Here is a 25043-nt window from a genome sequence, read left to right as displayed (position 1 = left end):
GGGAACACACTGAAGCTATTTACTTTCGATTCTGTCAAGTACAGGTATCAACAAGTTCTCGCTGGTTATTCTCTTCACCATCACACATCACACCATCACATAGTCGATTCTGCAAAGTACAGATATCAACAGTCCACACACTGATTATTCACTTTGCCATCACAAGGCGAGACTGACTACCCTCTCTCTCAAGTCGATTCTGACAAGTACAGATATCAACTCAGTCTAACCCACACTCGACATTCTCTTACTGCGCTGTCTCTCTGTCTCTGTCTCTCTCTCTGTCACTGTCTGACTGACTGACTTCTCGGCCTATCAGCTTGATATATATACCTTTCGACAAACAGTCTATAAATATCAACTTCTGGAAATGTTCCTGCAACACTCTCAGTGGAACACATCTGGACATACAAGGAACAATCAATAAACTGGCCTCTCGATCGGAGTAGATCGAACTTGAATATTCGACTACATATACACAAACCACAGTGACACAATCTACAAAATTCCTAATGTTCTACATGTATCTGGATAATAAATCATTACAGTAAGTTTCCAGAAACCTCCATATATATGAGAATGATAGTGGATAATACCCAATATACTAATATTACAGAGCTTCCTACACTTTTCATCTACACAGATTTTGAAGTTATACAAATGTACATTGCATATTTACAGGGTATAGTCATACTTAGCATTTAATAAAAGGTAATTAAAATATCTTAAACATAATAATTGAAGGTTTTACAAGTGTTAATTTATGTGTAGGATGGCGTACATACGACATGATAAATCTAAAACAAAACAAGGTTGTGGCAAGGTTGGAAACCTCTGTCTAAAAGTTTTGTATGTCACTTTAAAATCAGGACAAAATCACAAATTAAAATGTAAGAACAGTCTTATCTTCAATAATCACATCTGCATGTAGTCTGGAGGGCAACAGAAGCTAGTGTATGTAGTATAAGAAAGACAAAAGGCCAGGTACAGCGTTGTGTGACTCGAAATAGTGGAAACCGTCAATATCATATAAAGTCCAATCTATAATGGAAAGAAGGTGAATGAATATATGTAAAAAAGCGTGAGCTAATAGACAAGAGACAAGAATGAAAAGAAAACTTGGGACTTACGTAGCTATAACTCGAGCATAGTTGTGAATAGGAAGGCATAATGTTGGCTTGGCTGCTCTTTTCACAGTTCAAATATAATTGTCCATGGAATGGGTTACATTGGGAATGCTATATCTGTTGCTTCTCATTGCCCATTTTACCCTCATCATATCAAGCTGTCTGCATGTATGAGGATCCACTAAGCTTCCTGTTCTCTTTAGCTTAATTTCAAAATCATGTCTCTAATGGAGGTAAATGATGTTGCTTACCACCAAGTTAGGAGGACACAGTTATTTTATTCTATTCTAATTGCATACACCTGTTTTCTTTCACTTACCTGCTTAACACATTCTGATTAAGACTAATGTGGATGCAGACAAGGTATACATGCAGCTGTAATGCATGCTGCCTCCTTGTCATGAAATAGAAAATCATTTTGTTTGTTGCTTATTTTGTATACCACATTATAAATCATGAGTGAGTCATCCTGTTGTATGTTTAGGAAATTCACATTACACTAGGGTTGCTACCTGCCCCATATTTTATAGAACATTCCTTTTTCAGGCAAGAAAGTTCCAGAAAATTTGATGATGAAGCTCTAAAATATCTCCTCCTATCCTATGATTTCTCTAAAGATAATGTTAGAGCAAAGTTACAAATGTACTGTTTGAAGAATGGCAGAAGAAGATGGAGAAAGGCATTCATTTTTCTTGTCAGGAAGGTGCTGTCTGATACCTTCAGTTAACAATAAGGATTGGTATGGAAGAACTGTATGACGAGTTTTGCATTTTTGAGACATTCCTTCAAACATCCTGAAAAGAGATGAAGATGCATTACAGAAGTGGCTAAAAGTGTTTACAAAAACTTACGGAACTTGTACTTAATATTTTTGGTTCAAATGCACTTGTGGAAGATGTTTTCTTCTTGATGGCAAATAAGTGGGCTGATGTGATAAATAGATGCTCAGTGTCTGTAATAAAGAATGAAGACATAAACAAAGCAGGTGTTCTCTGCAAAATATAAAGTGTTTCACCTTGTTTTTATGACACGTCATAAGCCCAAAAGCCCATATTATGTCTACAACTATGGGCCGTGAAAGCATCAATGTTAACAAATATAAAAATGTCGAGTAAAGAATTCCATACTGTGATAAAAATCTTATGCTGATGTTTTAACGATTTTAAAGTTAAATAGCAAATACATCTGGAAGAAATAAGGTAATTTATCACAGTCATATTCTAAAATCAGACGTGTTTGTTATTTCCATAAAATGTCCCATATTTTAAGTGACATCTTCCTTATTTCATTTGGTACAATGTGCCAGCTCTATTTCAAACTGGCACATTATACTATCATGATAAAGAGCATGTCCTTGGACACTGCCAGCACTAAAAGCCATATACTGTGATAGACCAGAGGGTAACACAGTGACCAGTCTTGTGAGTGCATCAATGTCTTGTGGCCTCCGAAGAGGCCTGATGCAGGTCTTTCTAGTTGGCACCATATAGGCGACCTGCACCTCTATGAGGGTGGCGTCCTACATACGATGAATTCTAATGATGAAGACGGCACACACACACACGCGCGCCCCCAGCCCCCAAGCCATTGGAATTAACCAATGAAGGTTAAAATTTCAGACCCGGCCAGGAATCAAGCCCAGGACCCCTTGGACCAGAGTCCAGCGCACTAACCATTTAGCCACATATCCGGACTTGTGAGTGCATTGACTCTCTAGTAAAAAAAAAAAAAGTATGTTATATGCTTGTCTGAATCCCATTACGGTTTGTACATCATTGCATTAACAGTAAAAGTGAGCAGTTTCTGTACTCCATCAGATTAAACTTGCTTGATGTATTTACTTTCATATTCAGTTGTTGTAATCCTGGTGTTCTGGGAATTGAAGTGACCAATAGATCAACATCCCACTACCTAAGAAAGATAAAGATCATTCTAGTGGTCATCATGGAAGGAAGCCATCCTCGATGATCTATCCATTCATATTTACTAAATAGAGAAGACTCTCCCTTGATTTTTTCTCTCTTGCAAGGAAACCTTAATCTGCCTGAAATGCTTGACATCATACTAATTGATGACAACACTACTGATTTCATTATTTTTGTTTGTATTCTAATTGTGTATGTGCTTTTACTCTGGAAGTGTTATATTCTCTTAATGTATACAGTAAGTATAGTTTTGATAAATAACTTACATTTTTAATTCATATTGCTTAATTAAATAAATGTGTAATTTCTTAACCCTCGGGTACTAGCGTGGGCTACAGGTGTAGCCGAGTAATTTATTTTGTTGTAGTACAGAGTATATTCATTGTTAGGAATGTTGATACTCTATAGCTGCCTGTCACTGTTGCAATTAACTGGCGAGTGTGTTTCCGGGTTGACTAGGCACGCCTTACAGGCACCAGATGAATTAGAAATGGTCTGGACTACAACAGTATCCCGCTTGAGCATTGCTGTTTCAGTGCTGACAATGACCAAGCAAAGCAAACATTGCCACACAGGCGGCCAGGTAGATGACTTTCAAATCAGTCAGTGGTTAGATGAAAGTAGTGATAGTGTTGTTAGCAGTGATAGTGACGAAAGTGAACAGTATATATATACACACGAAATACACCAAACTGAATTTAAAGAAGGTACAAGCAGTATACCCTGCCCGAGTGTCCTGTGACAAGTGACGATGCAGGTACCGGCAGCAATAATTCTAGATGGCTCATTGCCAAGGACAATTTCAAGTGGCTAAGGGATCATCCACGTACTAATGTGTGTACAAGAGCCCATAATATTATTGTGCACTTTCCTGGCCCTAAGGGAATTGCTCGTACTGTGAAAACTGAACTTGAATGCTTAGAACTTTTTATAGATAACAATATAATACAAATGATGATAACAGCAGGTAATATTTATATAGGTGAATGAAGAGACAAGTTTGAATGTGATCGTGGTGCAAAATTTACCGATACTACAGAGATGCGTGCTTTGATAGGCATTCTCTACCTATGTGGGTGTCTAGGCAGTAGCAGGAAGAACAGTAAGCAAGTGTGGAATAATTCCAAAGGATCAGATGTGGAAGCTTGCTATCTAGCAATGAGTTAGAACCAATTCCACTTCCTAAATCTCAGTGTGACATTTTATGGCCTTCATTGGACCACTCTATCCAACTTTATACAAAGAATTTTTCAGTTTCCTGTCAGTCCAGTACTTCTTCATTCTTTCTGATCTTATTCTTCTTTCTTCATCGGAAATCACCCTTCCTATTGTCTGTTTCTTGATTCTGGTTTGCAGTCTGATTTGCTTGTCTGTGAGTTTCCTGATTTTGTTGGTTTTGTTTCTTAGGTCTTCGACTGTAATTAGTAGTTCATCTATATCTTCCTTGATTTCTGTAATCCACTTAATGTTGCACTTACTATTCCATAATTTTTCTATTATTCTCCTGATGATCCTGTTCTCTGGTGTCCTGATTAAATGTCTAAAAAATGAAATGCGTTTCTTCCTGATCGTGCTCGTTACTGGTTCTATTTCCTTGTAGACTGTTTCATTAGAATCTACTCTCCAGTGTCCATCTTTTTGGTATGATTTGTTGATGCACGTTCTAATGATTCTTCTCTCTATCTTGAGTATTTTGTCTATTTATGCAGTGTTAGTTGTTTTGAAGATGGCTTCATTGCGTATGTTATTTTTGGTTGAGTGACTGTTTTGTAGTGTTTTAATTTTGTTGCTATTGACAGGCTCTTTTTGTTGTAGGTATTCTTGGTGACATATTTTTCTCTGGTCAATTTATTTATTCTGTTATGCCATGCTGTCTTTTCATTGAGGTTATATGTTATGATTTCTCCCAGATATTTAACTTTATCTACAATTTTGATTTCTTGGTTTCTTATGGCAATTTTGTTTATGAGTGGTGGGTCAGTAAACATGATTACTGTCTTTTCAAAAGATATTCCAGGACCAATTTTCTGTGCTATTTCCTGTAGTAATATAACTTGTTGTCTGGTTTCCTGAATATTGTTGGACAAGAGAGCAAGGTCATCAGCAAATCCTAGGAATTTAAACTTATGTTGTCTTTGGGTCTTCCAATTCAGATGTTCTTTGGGTTAATCTTGTACCATTCCCTCATTATATATTTGACGGCACAGTTGAAAAGCAGTGGTGACAAGCAATCTCCTTGTCTTAAGCCTGTTTTTATGATGAATGGGTGGAGCCCAAAATTTCTTAAAATTTTCAACATTGAAGGTCTATGGATACAGTCGTAAGCTTTTTTAAAGTCCATGAAGGTTATTGCAAGAGGTTTGTTTTGCTTCTTGTAATATGCTATGGCTAATTTTAGAGTGATGATTTGTTATGCACAGCTTCTCCAAGGTCTGAAGCCTCCTTGGTATTCACCTAATTCTTCCTCTAGTTGCTCTTTGATCCTCCTGTATAGGATTCTGGAGAAAATCTTGTATGTGCAGTCTAAGAGAGAAATACCTCTGTAATTATCTGGATTACTTTTATCTCCTTTTTTGTGGAGTGGGTGGATTATGGCTGTGGTCCAATGTTCGGGGAACTTTTCTGTTATCCAGATTTTTCTTAGGGCGTGTGTAAGGATGTTCGAACTGTATCACTGGCATATTTCCATATTTCTGCGAAAACTTGGTCTTCTCCGCATGCCTGATAATTTTTCAACTCTCTGAGTGCTGTTTCCACCTCTTGGTTCAGTGGGGGTTTTGATGGGCATGTCTGTATTAATTGCTAAAAGTTCCTGGGGTTCTTCACAATTCAAAAGTTTAATGAATGCTTTTGCCATGATTTTGGCATTTTCCTTGTCATTATGTGTTGTTTTTCCATCCTCACTTTTCAGCATTAACGTGGGAGGGGCAAATTTTTGTACTTGTCTTCCAAACATTTTGTAAAAGTCTCTGGAATTAGTTTTGTGGTAATTTTCTTCTATTGAGTTGATTAGATCTTTCTGTGATTGTCTCTTGGTTTGCTTGATAATTTGTATGAACTTTTTCCTGATATTTTTGAGGTTGGTTGCACTTTCTTCTGTTTTGTTTGTTTGAAATTTGAACCATGCCTGATGTCTTTCTTCATGAATTTTGTCACATTCTGAGGTCCACCAGGCATGTCTTTTACGTGTGTTCAATGGAGCTAAATTTTCAGGTTGTTGCCTGAGAATTGGAACCAGTTTTCTAAGTTATCTGTCAGTTTTATGTTTGGTGTGACTTCTCTATATTTATAATTTCTAATTAATTGGTGTGGATCAAAGTTCCTCTTTCGTTTATTGCATTTTGGTTTCTTTTTTAGTGGTGCGAACTTAATTTTGATTTTGACTATGTAATGATCCAAACTTATATCTACTCCTCTTAATACTTTAACATTGTAGATTTCTCTGTGGAAGGTTTTGTCCATAAATACATGATCCAGCTGCCATTCCCCTTTTCTCCAATCAGGATGTTTCCAAGTTTTAAGTTTGTTGGGCCTCCTTTTGAAGTATGTGGACTTTGAGGTCAGTTTGTGTTCTCTGCAGAGTTCAACAAGTCTTTGACCATTCTTATTTGTATGTTTATGTGGAGCCCATTTTCCAATGATATCTCGGTATTTCTTTTCTCCTCCGAGTTGGGCATTGAAGTCCCCTAACAGGATCCTAATGTTGTTAATATTTATTTGGTTTACAGTTTGGTCAAGATCCCAAAACTTTTCCACTTCTTTCCTAGTCTTTGTTAGAAAATTATTTTCATTAGTAGGGGCATGGGCATGGTATAAATTTTGTTGGATGCTTTTAAACTCAAAATTGCAATTCTAGGTGAGATGGCTTGAAAATGGATTATCGAATCTATTATTTTCACATTGACTATAAACCCAGTTCCAAATTAGGGACATTGTTTCATAACCCTTAGTCCAGGTTTCCTGTTGTAAATTCTGTAGCCTTGAGATTCGAATGGTTCTTCTGTAGTTTTTCTCATCTCCTGGAGTCCTGCTACTAAAATTTTCTGTTTATCTAATTCGTTCGTCAAGTTCTTTAGTTCTCCTGCTTTAAGTAGAGAATTAATATTATTAGTTGCTATGTAGTTGATCTGATCTTGTTTGATCCTGTTCTTATGTGCTGGCTTAGGAATGGGTGATTGCCAACGCTCCGACTCATTGACACCTTCTAGGTGGCTACCTACCGAGTCCGATGTAGCCTTCTCCTGCTTTCTTGGACAGGACGGTGGAATTTTTTTCCTAAAAGTTGAATTTCGAAGGTAGTTAACCTTGGGTGGAGCAAGCTCCGATTTACAACTACGGTTGTTAACCGCAGAGGGACAACCCCAGATGTTCAGGGTTCTGGGTTGGCATTTCCTCCTAACCCAATGAGGTATGGTTTTCCCGCCAATACTCGGGTGGCTGATTGCAGTGGTTTCCCACTGGGCGATGGGCTCGCCACGTCCCTACGCCAACTTCCTAAATCTGTTAAAGAAATTATTTAAAATAGTTTATGTTGGGTCCTCTTTGTCAATACACTTGACTTCACTGATAAAGGGAATGCATATTGTTCCTGAAACATGTATGATAGAATAAATAATTTTCAGTCATTAAAAGTGTATTTACAAGGTGGACCCAACATAAACTATTTTCAATAGTTTCTGTAATAGATTTTGACAAGTCAATGCAGGATCAAATAAAATACCTATTATGGTTAAGTTTATCCACTTCCTAATGGGATGTCTTAGGTTTGGCAACATTAGAGACCGCCAAGATAGGAGAAGCATTGATAAACTAGCGCCTACTATGGAAATATTTGAATTTTTTGTGCAGAATTTCCAGCGTTTTTATGCACCAAGTGAATATTATACAGTAGATAAGCAATTGTTGGAATTCCATAGAAAGTGTCTCTTCAGAGTACACATGCCTAAGAAGCCTACTAAGTACGGAATCAAGGTTTTAGTTTTAGTGTGTGCTAAAAATGGTTACAACGTAAATCTTGAGTTGTGCGAAGGGACACAGTCAGATGGTTCCTACATAACTATACATACAATACCAAATATAACAAAGTATGCAGACGTTTGTTTCTTGAAACAGGCGCATGGGACTTGATAAACCACAAATATCTTGGAGGTTAGAAGTAAAATCAATTCCACTTTCTCTTTGAAAATGTGCCAAGTTTCTTCAAGGAACTGATATTCCTGTGGTTCATCCTTTAGCTGACCAAGAAAATCAAGTAGGAAGATGCTTCTGTTGTGGTTGATGGAGGGATAAATCAACAAGGAAGAGCTGCGGAAATTGCTACAGAAAAGTATGTCCGAATTATTCTACGTGCATTTGGACAGAGTGCTTCAGTGAAGATAAAGTGTGAAGTGTGATCATGCTTATTAAGTTTTCAGTCAAAATGTATAGGCCACAAAGGCAAAAATCAAAAAACAATTAGAGATATTTTTAAAATGCCAAAATTCCTTAAAATGCTCACAGAAACTCTTAAGACAGATTTTTAACCTGAAATTTTTGTAACTTATTTATTTACCATGCAAATATGTTCTAATGTAGGTAGTTGGGTATATACACAAATAAATTTAAAAGCTCTAATTCTTTTATTTCTGTTTCCATGATGGATTTCCATTAGTGTGAGATACAATCAAATTTTTCTTCAAGGATTATTTCCTCTTCTTAACAAAAGAAAAACCTGCATATGATCTTCAAATTTGGCTTAGAAGATTTATATATACTATTATTTAAGTTATTATTACCAAAGAAACCAAAAAATAGTATGTATGAGTCATTCAGATTGAATTTCTGTTTAGGCTACATATGTAGCCCGCCTGAGTAATGCTGCATCTATTCCTAGCACAAGTGTCCAAGGGTTGGGGTTTTTTTTTTTTTTTCAATACTGACATCTGTAGCCTTTCCTTCTGAAATGATATGTACCATGCAAGTTGTCACAATAATAATTATTAAATTAGGCTAATGTTATAATGGTCCACCTTTTCAATACTATAATATGCAATATTTTGAATTACAATATATACCAGCCACAAATTAAGAATTGTCAGTTTTAACCATATCTTCATGTGCCGTCCTGACAATGTCAAGCAGCATTTCAGCACGATTTAACAAGCACTACAGGAACATTTCATTTTATTTATGTTGGTTGATGTGGAAACATCGTCTATCAGTTCTGTGTCAGCTGATGGTTATTTACAGTGGTGTCCAATGGGTTGCATACTGCTGACACCACTCAAGTAGATTTGGTGATTGATGATCTGACTACTGAATCAACATTTACCAGTTCCCGTTTTGCAATAGAAATTGTAATGATTAGCAGTGATGGAAGTAACAATTCTATGACTACCGGTATTAATGCAAGAAAGAGTCTAGATGATAAGCATACTCCAGATGCTAAGAATTGAGAGTCCAATTTATTTATTTATTTTTCAAATTTTACACATAGTTCATCCCAGATTTTAATGTCAATTGTATGTTTGTACATTTGTTTTCATGTCAATTGTGTGTTTGTACATTTGTTTAGTTATTAGATGTATTACATTAAGGCTGAAGATGGCCAGCCAAGGCCGAAACTAGTCCCTAGTTTAGTAATGTAATTCAAAATATTGCATATTATAGTATTGAAAATGTGGACCATTACGACATTAATTATTATTTTGATCACAATTCAATACGGATCAAAACCATGAAGTTCATATCCTATGATTATGTAGCCAACCAGGCAAAACAGAAGGCCTATTTATATTTAGGTCTTCAAGTCAAAATAGCCAAATTGGGCAAAGATATTGAATTTCTCAAACAGTGTATCGCTCACAATTTGACACCCATCTTTCTTAAAAGCAAGTTTAAGAATCATTGTTCTTTAAAAATTACTAAAACCCAAACTAGAACAAATATGATTTGACTGAGAGAGGAGATCAAATTTTTGTACAAGAAAAAGTCCTTTTTTAATCATAGATTATATGAGACTCACCTCAAAACTACAAGTTTACTTTCAGATGCTCACTGGAACCTACTTCAAGCCCAAGTTGACAATAGATTATTTATTGTATCATCAAAAAACCAACAAACCCTAGAGAAAAAACTGCATCCGTTAATGAACTCTAAACTCAACAATAACTATGCTAAAGAAACCAACAAAAACACTAGGCCTAACATGCCCAACCAATTTCACCCTCCGATCATAAATTTGTTCAAGGTACCATTGAACGAAGACGAAAGTTCCATTTTAGCCAAGGGCCCTAAACACAGTTGGCCTGATATTAACACTCTGAACATAGCCATCACTACAGTAGTAGAAGAAGAATTAGTCATTAGCAAATTGCCAGCAGATTAACTCCCATAATTCACCCATTACTACTTATGACGACAATAGCTACAAGGATTCGATTCTCGTACAAAAGCAAATACATGCTCTCAAAAAGAAAATAAATTATAATTATCTTATAATTACGAAAGCAGATAAATGTAACACTACAGTCATAATGGACAAAAACGAATATGTAAGCCTAACATTCAATCCAATCATTCTCTCCACACATTCGATATTGTAAACATGTATCCTAGCATACAAATCTCCAAGGTTCACCCCATCATTCAAAACAATTTACGCAAATACAGTGGCCTAAGTATATTAGAAATACAGGATTTCATGTCTATTCTTAAATTAGTTATAAGCAACAATTATTTCACTTCAGATAATGTTATTTATCAACAAGAAGGATTGGCTATGGGATCGTTGGCCTCTGGTATCTTAGCTGAGATATACTTGTATTTTTTGGAACACACCAAAATTGGTAATAATAATAACTTTGACAACATCCTTTTCTGGGCAAGATATGTAGATGACACCATAGTAATTATGGATAAGAGCATCACATATGCTGCTACTACCCTCATTAATCTAAACATTCACCTGCATATATAATTCACACTTGAATCCGAAATTGAATGGAAAATTAATTTTTTAGACTTAAATATTATCAGGCACCCAAGCTACTTAAGATATAAGGTTTTCTAAAAATCCACCTAAACAGTCGCTATAATCCATCAAGATTCTTCACGCCTGCAAATTCATAAACGAGCAGCGTACAACAGCATGGTGTACCGAGCCTTCAGTGTTCCAATGTCTTAAAGAAACCTCAAAAATGAGTTGAACACCATTTGTAATATAGATAAATCTAATGGATACAACAGTTTCTTTATTGGAAAAATAATCAATAAATATAAATATTGCCCCTCCACAACTTTGAAAAAATATAAACAAAACAACTCCTCCCTTGAAAAAAGATAAACAAAACAACTGCTCCCTTTCTATCTTTACGTTCAACGAACAAATTTACAAAGTCACCAACCTCTTTAAAAAGCACGATATAAAAGTAGTTTCCAAAGCCAGCAATAGGAATGAACAAGTCTTACATAATGCCACATCCATAAACAAGTTCAATAGTTTTTCAAAATCAGGAGTATACAGGATTATTTGCAACAGTTGTAATTCTTCTTACGTCGGACAGACCAAGAGGAATTTTAATATAAGGTACTCGGAACACGTCAATTCCCTGAAGTACAATAAATTTTCAGTTTTAGGACAGCATATGCATGACTAAAATCACAAATTCACAGACATAAAACAAGATATGGAAATTCTCAAAATTATCAACAAAGGACCCCTCCTTAACATTACTGAAAGCTGCTTCATACATATAGATCAATATTGTAACCCAAATCATAATCTTAATGACATTTCAGAAATGCCAAATATCCTATTTGACCTTGTAATTTCCATTTTTAGAAACATCAAACCAACAAGTCATAATTCAGTTTTTCGTAATATTCGAAGCACCTTTCCTCAGCAACCATCTCTTTTCCCACATCTTTCGGCCCTGCCTTAATTCCCCACCCCTCTTCCCCTCCACCCCCTCTCCTTTCTCCGCCCTCTCCCCTTGCCCCACCCCGTCTCTCCTTGCCCCGCCCCTTCCTTTTCCTTTGAATCTCACAACTGTTAGTATGAGGCACACAACAATAGTCCACATACCACATGCTGCAACGAGAGGTAAGTCTCATATAACTAGGGACCTGAAAAAAATCTCATTTGCGATAAATGCAATTTTTTTTATCTTGTACTGAATCCAAGCCTACGGTAATTCTAATGTGGAGTAAAATATTTACGCATAAATAGAAGAGTGACAAAATGCGAATTGTGACCCAAAATGCAAAATTAGTATATGTGATTTTGATGCAAATTCTGCAAAAATGTGCTATTTTACTGGCAAAAACAACATATATTGGCAAAATTGTCCGAAATACTCAAAATATGATGCATAAATCTTTCGACCGTTCTGATCGATGAAGAAAAGTAGCTGATCGATTGCTGCTTGCTGACTTAATTGATATTTACAAGGGGAATAAAATCTGTATCAATTATTATCAAAATGTAAATTGAGTGTCATGAAAATAACGAGATAGATGCAGCGTTGTTTTCCTGTTGTTCAAAATTGAAATTAGTGAAGAGTAGAAAGTCGAGCGATTGTTTAGGTTATGGGGCACATGGCAAAAACTGCGCATGGAAGGGCTCAGCATTATGCAAAAGATGGTTTATATGTCACAGATTCAGCGACAGTGTTTTGCAACTATTGTAATTGCCGAATTGGGTGAGAAAAAAAAGATAGCATTGTGAAACATGTTAAATCTGAAAAACACGTGGGTAAGCAACACGATAACGAAAGTTCAACCCCTGATGCTAGTACATCTCAAAGAAAGCAATCTTCTGTGCTCACACAGTTAGATAGTTGTAAACGACTAAAAATTTCCAGTGATAACTTCTCGAAACACGCAGTTGAAGTATTTGCCAAAGCAAATATACCTCTGGAAAAGCTGGAAAGCAAAGAGCTAAGACCCTGGATTACTGAGATTTCAAATGAAGAGCTGCCGTGTGTGAGAACTCTACGTGAAGTATATTTACTGGGTAAGTTTTGATTTCATTGATCGAGTACAGTTTTAGGTATTACGACATCGAAACCACACGCAAAATTGAAGGATACCAAATTTGAGTGCGATTTCTATATCGTACTATCTTACCCGTATCCAATAGATCCAGTAATTTTAAATTATTTTGTTATAATTTGAGGTCTTTCTTCCTTTCTAGAAGTTGCATCTGACCACCAGAAAAGAACAGCATAGGCTCTAATGGGTAAGACATCAATATACTCTGTGATGAAACTACAGATAGAATGGGCCGCTGTGTTTTTATCATTATGTTCCAAGTCCCAGCCGGATCGAAAAGAGACCTGCACGTTGTTACTGTGAACTATCTTGATGCAGGAAATGCTACAAACTGCTCTCATGCTGTTTTAGAAGCTCTGCGCAGTTATAGCTTACCATATGATGCAGTTAAAGTGTTTGTTAGTGACAGTGCCCTGTATATGACCTGGTGTTATGAAACATTAAGAGTGGTCATAGGGGATCATTTAAAGCATGTACAGTGCTGGGCACATAAGATTAGCTTGGTTGCCAATAGTTGGGTCGCAGTGATGACAGATTTTTTTAAATCGTGTGGTTGCAATGATAAAGTCTGCATTTTTGAACACAAGAAAGTGAAAATATAATTATTTACAATTTTTAACAACAAAGTATGGTGCTTCAAAGGAAGCAGAGCTTTTTCCTGTACCTGTCATAACCCAATTCCATAGCTGGTTTCAGGCTGTCTTCTATTTGAGTGCTTACTTTACTGATGTTGTTATATTTTTCAAGATGTCTGACATGAAAGACATCAACAACTGTGGTATTTAGTACCTGACTGACCTGAGTGACCGAGAAGTGAATAGGCTTCACTCCCACATGGTTTTTGTCACAGATCATGCAGATGGATTGGTTGATCTCTTTACTGAACTTGAAGGGTCTCTGTATCCTACCTCTCATCCATCTCCTTTACCCCAAACTGCATAACCTTGACGCCAGTTTTACCTTCATTTGTGAGGGGAATTTTTCTGCGGCAACTTATGATGCTCACTCCTCTACAGCAGGCTGCATGTAGAGACACATTTGTCAAAGCTGCTCATTCTTCACAGTGTAAGCTAGCCACATTCAAAGCTAAAGACCCCAACCATAATCATTTTGTGTCAATTTCTCAAGCTTTGTATCCAAAAAATATAATTTTGAATAACACTGATAAATTAGATGAGCTTGAGAAATTGTTTGGAGTAACAGGTCTCTCACAAAACAATATCTGGTCTAGTTACCGTTCTCTGAAACATGCAATTCAAACCCAGATGAAAGAAAGTGAAAAATGTGATGTCATGCTTGCATTAGCTGCAGTTCAGACAGAATTCAGCATATTTGCTAAATACTGTCTTGTGTTGTTGTGGACGCCAACGAACATTGTAGATAGCGAGCATGTGTTGTCTCATTACAACACAGTGGTTACACACAGATGGTGCAATTTGAAAAAGCAAATAAAGTACTGACAGGGCTTTTGTTTGAACAGTGTATTTATATTGTGTGTGAACCAAGTGCACTTCATAAACCTGGAATCGTTAAAATTAATAATAACATGCGATTATTTTAACTTTGTAAATAGATAGAAAAATAGATGCTAATTTTGAAACAAATAGATGCTAATTTTTCAGATCCTTACGTTGCTTTCCCAAGTGATATTCCCACCCAGAAATATAACTGTGGCAAACCTGCCTCCGCGCAGTGCTCGTGGTGTGCAAAATTTCTATGTATCAAATATTTCTATGAACAGTATTATCCATCTTCCTGAAGCATTAATATAAGAATGAACTTACAAAACACTGTAATCCCTTAAAGATAACATACATATTTATAAGCTATACATAATAAATGCAAAACACTTTTTGTGAAACACAATTGTAATTTTACATTCATCATAACGCCCTTGCATCCACCAACTTGATAAGAAATATTTGTGTAGTCAATGGACATAAGTAGATAAATGAAACAAACAAAAAAAACCAATTGGGGTTTGAACATGGGGCACACGCCACCGCATCAGTTGAACTTTTTCGTGCTAAAAGGCACATAAAGCACATCAGAAACTTAAACCATAATTTTCTTGGAAACAGTCGAGTGTCTATGAAAGCCAAAACACGTTTGCTTATTTTGACCCCTCGTTCACTGATTGAAGTTTCTGGGAAATTGGTTTGTTACACTTGGTCCCTTCTTGAGGATCAGAATGTTTTGAAATGCATTATTTTTTTACAGGGACCAAAGGCTGAAGAGGGTGTTGTTGAAGATGATGGTATGGACCTATATCCTGCAGCAGTGGTGGAGACTGAGTGAGTATTAGCCAGCACTTCTATATACTCTGATTTAAATAACATGAGATCATCTTACTGTATGTTAGAGCATATACTGTCTGATCATCAGTATCCAGACACACCTCAGTACCTGTAAACTGTTAGCTATTTTATATTCGATACTTTCAACCTCCATTGTCAACCTGTGTTGTTTGTACAGTAGAGTCGCGATTACCTAGCCTGTAATGTTATCCAGATTGTTTTTTTTCTTTTTTTTTCTTTCTTTTTTTTTCTAGTTAAGGGTCTCTGAGTGCAATGCCACATTATACAGTACTTGTAAGATAAGTTGTGAATTACTGTGCTACCATACAATAATAATTTCATGTGGACCTGGATGAATTACAGTACTGTACTTTCTTGTAAAAAATCAACCCTTTTCTTTACAACAGATTCATTATAATCACTACACAACAATGTAAAAATTGAATAATACATTCAAATTGTGCACTACATAAAAACAATTATAAAATTGAAATTAGATTCATGTTAGTAATGTTTTTATACAGGTTTGGTTTTAGTTGCTCAGTGTGTTTGTGAGTTCAACCATTCTTTGTATAAGTTGTAGAGTGAACATGAACATAAAATTTTTAAAAAGTCGATACTTAAAGGAAAAATATTGTGCTTTCTGGGGAGACTAAATTGAAGGCTCAAAGGCATATGGATACTGGGGAATCTGGTATAAAGTTGTCTAAAATATTAGGCGTGGGGTGGGAATGAGCATAATTGTTTACTGAAAAAAAAACTTTAAAATGTTCAGCATAGGCTAGCAAGTGAAATGAAAGGCAAAAGTCAGAAATACAATGAAAAGAAGTGAGCGTCAGTTCTCACAGCAAAGAGATAAAGGTGTCCCAATATAAGGGCTGCTTTTGCAGGAAAGGCCATGAAATTTTACACAAAATTCGGGGAAAATGACATGAACAGGCTGTAGACCATGTTAATTCCAAAATAGCTTTACTGAAGTTCAATAGCACTAGAATAGAGGAATCCCTAAGCCTTACCTTTATAATTAATCGGGACAAACCTAATGGAAAAATTAAAGCAAACGGGTATACAGTTAATTGTCTGATACATGCTGTTTCTTTCCTGTTGAGGCAAGAGCTGCCTTTTAGGGGCCAAGCAAAAATCTTGTTCAACATTTTACAAACTAAAATTAATGGCATAAGATATTGTGCTTTCACGGTCGATGAATTAAAGATATTTCTGAATGACAAACATGATAAATTTTATTTGTTTTGGAAGCAGTGCACAGACGAACATTCATAAGTTTCATCAAATGAAAATGAAGTTAAAATGCTGCAAATTGGTGTTGTGGAAATTGACAAAGAGAAATCATACTGAGACTGTATTGTGAAGTACTAGATACAATGGTTCATCTGAAGAAGCTGGACTTTCTTTCTCTTTTGGATTTTGACTTGTTTGAAACATACATTGACTTTTTTCCTGCTCGGCCATTCGAGTCTCAGATTAAATCATGTGGTAACTACTTAAACGTCCCGGTACTCAAAACCGAGTTGTCGGCCATCTACGTGTCAACAAAATTTAAGAAGTCCTGCATACTAGAACTTTATAAATATTTAACATGTTCAGTATTAAATGTGGCATTACCTGAAGTAACCAAACTCTGTTCTTTAATTTTGACTATTCGTACTACAAGCGCCTCTGTCGAACGATCTTTCTTGGCAATGAAATGGATAAAACTTATTTAAGTAGTACGCAAAGACAAGAAAAATTATCAATATCATTAATTTCAATTGAGAAGAACCTCCTGAAAAGCTCTACGAACAATCCGGGTTTCCATGATTCTGTTACAGATACTTCTGCTACCCAAAATCGCCGGATAGAGAAGTAATATATGCAGATCTACATACAGGATTGATTTGTGTAAATTTAAACATGCACGCCTCATTTTGGTGCTGCCATTGGTTTTTGGGGTTTCCTTATAACTGCATAACCTTTGGTGGTGCTATCTGAGGATCCAACCAGCCTCTGGGCTGATGACCTAACAGACAGACAGACCCATAAATTGTTTTTATGCATGTTTCTACAAACTAGTGTGCTAACACTTCGATAAGGGTCACACGCCGCCACTGCTTGGCACCCTCTAAGCTGTTTGGCATCATGAAACAGAAGGAATCTATTCTGGCCGCGGAAGTGGAGTGCGGTTCTGGGGCAAAAATATGGAAGAATATTCATTCTTCGCTGTATGAGGAACTTGAAAACATTTTAATTAAATGGTTCAAGGAAAAAAGGAGTGACAACACTCCAATTGACAGGAACATACTTAAACAAAAACCTCGAGAATTCTCACTTAAGCTGGATTTTGTCGATTTCCTTGGTTCTAATGGCTGGTTTGATCGTTTTAAAAACTGGCACAATCTTTCAATTCAAAACGTGCGGCGAGAGTGTGGAAGTTATTGACGAAATAGTCTTGTGCTGGAAAAAGAATACGTTGCCCTGACTTCTTGAAGGATGTGATGCTAAGGATATTTTTGACGCTGATGAAACGGGAGTGTTTTATAATTTGCTCCCATCCAAGACATGCTGTTTGCAAAGTAAAATGTCATGGAGGCAAAAAAAAGTAAAGAAAGACTGACAGCATTATGTGTTAAGAGCAATGGGAGTAAATAATTACCCTCACTAATAACTGGATAATTTAAGAATCCAAGATGTTTCAAGAACACCCATATACTCGTGTGTAAATATGATTTTTTTTTCATGCATGGGTGACATTGGAGATATTTCTAAAATTTTTATGAAGCTTGGATGCCAAGATGGGATCGGCAGGAAGGAAGATAGTGCTGGTGATAGACGGATGTCCAGCTGATCCTTCAGTTACGTCTTTCCTGCTGAATATCAAAGTGGTTTTCTTTCCTCCTAACTGCACCAGTCACCTGCAACCTTTAGACTATGGCATTATTCATTCTGTGAAAGTGAAGTACAGAAAGGCCCTGTTTCAAAGAGCTATTTCTTTCCTCAATAGAAATGAGGAAATTAAATTTAATGTACTCCAAGCCATGCATATGTTTGTAGCAGCATGGCAAGTATTCGCGACAGACACTATTCAAATCTGCTTTGGCCATCTAGGTTTTGGTGCCATTTCAGAAGATTTTAATGAAGAAGATTGTACTGATGACAATGGGGAAGATTGGGGATTTGTATCAAAGGACTAGAGTGCTACAACATTAGAAGAATTTGTTGCTTGTGACGATGATATCCTAACCTTAGCACCATAGATGGATGTTGGAGACCTTTGTGACGATGCTAAAAGATGAAGTACTGGAGAGGAAGAAGAAGAGGATCCAGCAGAACCAACTTTTGGGGCAGAAGTGGAGGGACATGATATTGACCGCTGGTACTTCTCCTCCACCATTGATGAAGACCTCATCAACAGTCTCAACCAAATTGAGAGAAAACCTCTTTCCGTGAGACATCTGGGCAAGAGGAAGCAAACTACTGTACTGGAATGTTTCAGAAAGTAAAGGTTAATATGCTTATTCTCTCAGTTCTTGTGGTCTATTTTTCACAAATATCTTTAAAATCATATTAGGCCTCTGTTCCTTCAAGTTAAAATTGCAAGTCAGAAATACTTATTCCTTTTTTCCTTTCTGCAGGTTGGGCTCCCAAGGGTCCACTAAGGAATTTGTTACGTCTGCTGTTTTGTAAATATTTTCTGTTATTCTTGTGTTAATTTGACTTTTTATTATTTTTAATATGTTCATTTGTTATTTCTTGTGATATATAGCCCACATTCTTTGAACCCCCATTTCTATTTCAAAAACATATTCCCAGGGAGGAAGTACAATGGTGGGAACAGCCATTGCTTTGCAGGAGGAGAAGCAGCCTGTAATATCGGTTATGTTATTCATGTTTGAATACGCCAAATGTTGACACAAAACTTCCTCGTTGCTTGGTGAGATTAGTGTGAATGTGCAATCTATCTAGCAAGTTAGTACTAAGAAGGCTGTTTATTAGGGCTGTGTCAACTAATGAAAGAGCAAGATATTACTTTTGTGTACAAGAGCAAGCACCTGTACAAACACAAACTTAATTTTATTGATTCACCAGTTAACAAGTATTCATTCACTTTAAATTGTACTGAAGCTAAAGGTTGTGCTTGCTGGTGACCATGAAAATTAACTATGTACATATTATTTACAAAGTGCTGATTAGTGGGAATGACTGTTGTCAGTTCCTGTGTGTGCTTTTAGTCACAATAATATTCTCATTGCCAGAACACAAATATTAAGGGAAGCTCTATCTTAAAGCACATGAAAGTAAGGAATTAAGTCCTTCTGTACAATAGAATAAATAATGAGTATGCTGAAAGCAAGGAAGACAAGTGAGAGGTAGAAAGGGGATGGCTGATTGTGTGTGCAGAGGTGAAACCTCACGACCTGCGTTAGTCCACCTGTCCAGACCACATTTTCAATAGAGGAACACTGCGTGGCTGGAGTACGGTGTAGACAGGTTGGCATACGTCAGTGCTTCACAGCTCATCCTGCATGCCAGTTTATACTGTAAGTTGGCATGACGTCACTATCCAGCGCTGCACTCTACCACATTGACTGCAGATGAAGGTGCATGGCACACAGTTCAATAAAGGGCACCACAACACCCTCCCCTTCTAATTACGTGGGTACAGCGTAAAACGCTGACATCGTCTATGGCAGTGATGCTGTTGGACTGGGGCGCTGACCATCTGTGTTGTGGTGGCCGTGTGCTGGCGCTGTGGCATTAGTGCAGGTACACCTGGAAAAGAACCCCTATTAATGAACTGGCCTAATGCTCTTTCAGAGAGAGATTGTTGGTGTGGAGGGGGTAAGTCCACTTCTGGGGCTGCTGCGTAGTGCCTGCAGAGCTGATCTTGGTGTCAACAAACGATCCTGCCAGCTGTCTGGACCTCATACTGTCGGTTTCACAAAGGATGTTTGTGACACCAGGTACCCAGGCTGGATGCTGGCAGAAAGTTTTGTCATAGACCTTGTCACCAGTTTGGAACTTGTGGTTGGTGCTGACTGTCTTCTGTTGAATGGGCTGCAAAAGAGAAAGCTGAGTTCTGTGAGTTCGTCCATGCAGCTTCTGCACTGGGCTGAGACCTTCAGGTCTGGGGATGATCTTGTAGTTTCTCAGAAGCTATATGAGAGCCTGGTCATTGTGGAGACCAGAGTGGACAACTTTCTTCATGGACTTCTTGAAAGTATCAACGAGGCGCTCGGCTTCTCCATTGGATTGTGGGTGGAATGGAGGTGCCAAAATACGGCGAATGCCATTTGTTGCACAGAAATCCTGGAATTTGGCTGATATGAACTGAGGTCCACTATCGGAAATAATAGTTTGTGATAAACCTTCAGCTGTGAAGATCTACTGTAAGACACGAATGGTTGCTTCCGTAGTGAAAGAGCTCATTTCGACTACGAAAGGAAAATGAGACATAGCATCTATAACAATCAACCATATTGAATTTAGGAATAGTCCTGCGTAGTCAATGTGTACCCGTTCCCATTGGCTATCTGCTGGCGGCCAGGGGGAGAGATGAGCTGGTGGTGAATTCTGGTGTGTTTGACAAGTTTCACATTGTCTGATCGTGTTCGCAATTTGGGTCAATGCCGGGCCAATAGCAGTGTTGGCAGGCTAGTTGCTTCGTTCGGACGATACCCCAATGACCTTCATGGAGGAAGTTCAGTACCTGTTTGCAAAGGCTGGCTGGAATGTTGACTCGGAAATGAGTGCCTGTTTCTAACCATAAGACTCCTTCACTGACAGTAAGGCGATCTTGGAACTTATGAAAATATGCTACCTCCAATGATAGCTTGGAAGCATTTTGCCATCCATTGTGTACATAGGCTCGTATCTGAGCGAGGAAATTGTCCTTATCTGTAGCTTGGGCAATTCGGTATGCGTCGATAGGAAAACGACTGTGTCTTCTAATTCCATATCTAGTTGTAAACAATCTTGTTCATGAGCATCGAAGGTTGTGTCAGGACCTGCAGGTAGGCGTGGCAGGGCATCAGCATGCTGTGAAGTGGTCCTGTATTTTATCTGATAAGAATAATCAGACAGAAAAAGAGACCATTTCTGTAGTTTGCGGAGAGTCTGGTCTGGTATTTTTTTTTTTTTTACCAGGATTAAATAAGTGAACCAATGGCTTGTGGTCAGTGATGATTAAGAAATTATTGCCATAGAGATAGTCATTAAAATGTCTGACACCATAGATGACGGCTAATGCTTCTTTTTCGATCTGCGAATAGTTACGCTGATGTGAATTGAGATTTTTAGAAGCAAAAGCGAGTGGTCACTCATGACCGTTGTCATCCTTTTGTGATAATAGTGCTCGTAGGCCATAGTCTAATGCATCCATTGCTAATGTAATAAGTTTTCCAGGTGGGAAATGGGAGGGTTTGATGGCCTTGACTAAAGCAATTTTGATTGCCAGCCAGGTGTGATGACATTGAGGAGACCACAGTAATTTAACTCCTTTTCTGCGTAGTGCATTCAGAGGAGCGGCTTCCGAAGCAAAGTGGGGAATAAATTTACTACCTATACAGTAGTTTGCTTTCCCAATAAATTATTGTAATTGCTTCAAATCTTAAGGGGCTGGCATGTCGAGAGTAACAGTGACATTCCGATCGCTAGAACGGATGCCATGTTCATCAATAATATGGCTTAAGTATTGTACTTGTGGATGGAAGAAACTACACTTGTCTAGCGCGCAAGCCATTCTCCTTTAACTTGCTTAATAAGTGTTGGAGATTCTGCAAATGTTCCTGGTTGCCTTTGCCGGTTACGACAATATCATCCATATAATTGGTGCAACCGGGAATCAAAACTGTGATTTGTTGCAGGTATCTCTGGAAATAGCATTTGAAGAAGTGACACCAAAAGGTAATCTCTGTAATTGAAAAGGAACTAGCGGTGTATTGAGAATCAGATAGTAATTAGATTCTTCATCTATATGAAGTTGCAGATAAGCGTCCTTTAGATCTATCTTTGAGAAATACTGTCCTCCTGTCAATCGCTGGAACAGGTCCTCTGGACGGGGAATAGGAAAGATGTCCATTTCAAGCTGACTATTGATAGTTGAACAAAAATCTCCACAGAGACTAATATTTCCATCAGGCTTCTTAACTACGACTATTTACTGGAGTTGACAGGACTGATAATACCTTCGGTTTGCCATCGGCGTAATTTCTCGTTGACTTGTTCACGCAGGGTGAGTGGAACAGAATGGGCTTTGAAAAATCGGGGCGTGTCTCCGGGTTTCAATGTATGTGAGCCTTATAATCTCAAGCCAGGTTCAAAGACTTCAGAAAATCGAGCTGTCAGCTGAATAACATTGGTAGTGGGGCTTAGGTCAGAAATAACATTTACGCCGTCATGCACCTGAAAATCGAAAAGGTTGAACAAATCCATGCCCATTATATTAGTAGTATTGTAGCTGTTGACTACTAACATTTCGATTGTTCATTGAATATGCTTGTAGCTAGCTTGCATGTCTATCTTTCTTTTGATATCGATCTTTTGTTTATTAAGTCACTTGGTGGATATTGACAGGCGTAGTGTGCGGAGACCCAAGAGCGTGATAGGTTGAGAGGCTAGCGAGCGAAGCAGGCGATCCAGTGTCAAGCTGAACTTTGACTGATCGTTGTTTGAATTGAAGAGGAATGATGAACTTGGTAGAGTTCTTGGATTGAAGAACAACATTAACTTGATCAATTTCCATAGGTTGCTTGGTGGAGGTCCTCTTCTGTTGACATACAGTCTCCCACTCTTACAAACTGTCTGTATGCATTCTACTTTATTGCACTTTGAACATGTAGCTTTGAAGAAATGACACACGCGCCGGTCATAGTATTTAAAACATCCACGACAAGACTGTAGCTGTTTTCTATTTGTTGCTTGGAGTTCTTCCCTTGCTGCAACATTTTAGTTTTATCACGTCAAGTGATCTTGCGATCTGAAGTGGAATGCACTGTGTGTGTAGCACACAGCTGGCTAGGGTGCTGTGTGTCAAGGTTAGCGACCTCCCCGGAAATGGTTAATTCCGCTGTCATACGGGCTGTGACTTCGTAGACGGCAGCCAGGCGATGAACCTTTGCTATTGTAGTATTACTGTGTTTTTTGGCTTCGAAGCGAATTTTCTTCTCTGGCGTATGTAATACGACCATGTCTCGAATGAGGAAATCTGAGTAAGACGTACCACAGCCTTCCTTGTTACGTACAAATTTGTATGTCTTATCAAGACCATATAGTTCAGCTATCCAGTCGGTATGCGTCTGGGCAGACTTCATACGGTATTGAAAAAATTTATATTGGGATGCCACAATATGAGGGTCTTTTGTGAAATGTTCATTGAGATGAGCAATTAACTGAATGAAAGGAACTTCCGAGATATTCTCTTCAGGACTCAATTTCTGTAATAGATCACAAGTTTCATTGCCTGCCAAGCTGAGAAAAAGAGCTTGCTGATGAACTTTGTGAGTAATACCATGGCATATGAAATGTTGCTGTAGCCTAGCACAATATGTAGCCCAATCTTCTTTAGTGAGATCGAAAGGGGCAAATGTAGCGACAGAAAAGCTTGTCTGCTGGGCGAAATTCCCTGTAATGCTTCGACAAAAATTGTCTATTATTGCACTTGCTGTTGTAGGTACTGTTGTTGCTGTTGCATCGTCTGGAGGATGGACTCCAAGAGGATTGTATTAGGCATGATAACTCCAGAACGGTACATTAGTGTAATTTGAATGAGGCAATATGGCGGGTTATATTCAGAGTCTTTTAACCGTAAGTAGTAATGAAAGTTTAGGAACTGTCTATCACCTGAATTGTGTATGTTTGCTTAATAGGAGGCACAGTGGAACCCTGTCATTGTCCTCATCACTAATTGTGCACTTTTACACTTCGCCACTTTCGTACCTGTCGTCGTTAATTTCATAGAAAAAATATGGTCATTCTTAACTTGTTTTTCGTCACCAAGTTTGTGACTGAACCTCGTCACCAATTTCATAAAAACTGGTGGCATGGGGTCTGTGCGTAATTAACCTCATTGCCAATTCTATAAAAACTGGCAGTACGCGACTTGTGCGTAGGTAACCTCATCGCCAATTTCATGTTTTGTACAAAAGTAAACACTTGTACAAACGTGAACTTAATTTTATTGATTCACCAGTTAACAAGTATTCATTCACTTTAAATTGTACTGAAGCTAAAGATTGTGCTTGCTGGTGACCATGAAAATTAACTATGTACATATTATTTACAAAGTGTTAATTAGTGGGAATGACTGTTGTCAGTTCCTGTGTGTGCTTTTAGTCACAATAATATTCTCATTGCCAGAACACAAATATTAAGGGAAGCCCTATCTTAAAGCACATGAAAGTAAGGAATTAAGTCCTTCTGTATAATAGAATAAATAATGGGAATGCTGAAAGCAAGGAAGACAAGTGAGAGGTAGATAGGGGTTGGCTGATTGCGGGTGCAGAGGTGAAACCTCATGACCTGTGTTACTGTCGGATTTTTTATTATGGACACTTGAGTTTAGGCTTTAATTAAAAACAAACCACTAGGCCTATTGCAATGCGAGTTATACCAATATTTTCATTGTTTAATTCTACATTAGCATATATATGACATATTGTTTTCAACGT

The 25043-nt window shown here is 37.6% G+C and overlaps 1 protein-coding gene across 3 annotated transcripts in view; it reads left to right on the top strand.

Annotated features, from left to right (window-relative positions):
• The window catches only part of LOC136856732 (serpin B4-like), a 304832-nt gene that overhangs the window by 68867 nt on the left and 210922 nt on the right, over nt 1-25043 (top strand). For all 3 annotated transcript variants that reach the window (XM_068231104.1, XM_068231103.1, XM_068231102.1), the window contains one exon: nt 15305-15378. In XM_068231104.1, the coding sequence (XP_068087205.1) occupies nt 15305-15378 (74 nt within the window). The remainder of the gene's footprint in view (nt 1-15304; nt 15379-25043) is intronic.

Source organism: Anabrus simplex, chromosome 1 (genome assembly GCF_040414725.1).
Source record: "Anabrus simplex isolate iqAnaSimp1 chromosome 1, ASM4041472v1, whole genome shotgun sequence".
In the NCBI taxonomy this organism is placed as follows: Eukaryota; Metazoa; Arthropoda; class Insecta; order Orthoptera; family Tettigoniidae; genus Anabrus; species Anabrus simplex.
The sequence above is the reverse complement of the archived record's forward strand: the minus strand, read 5'-3'. Positions and strand labels throughout refer to the sequence as shown.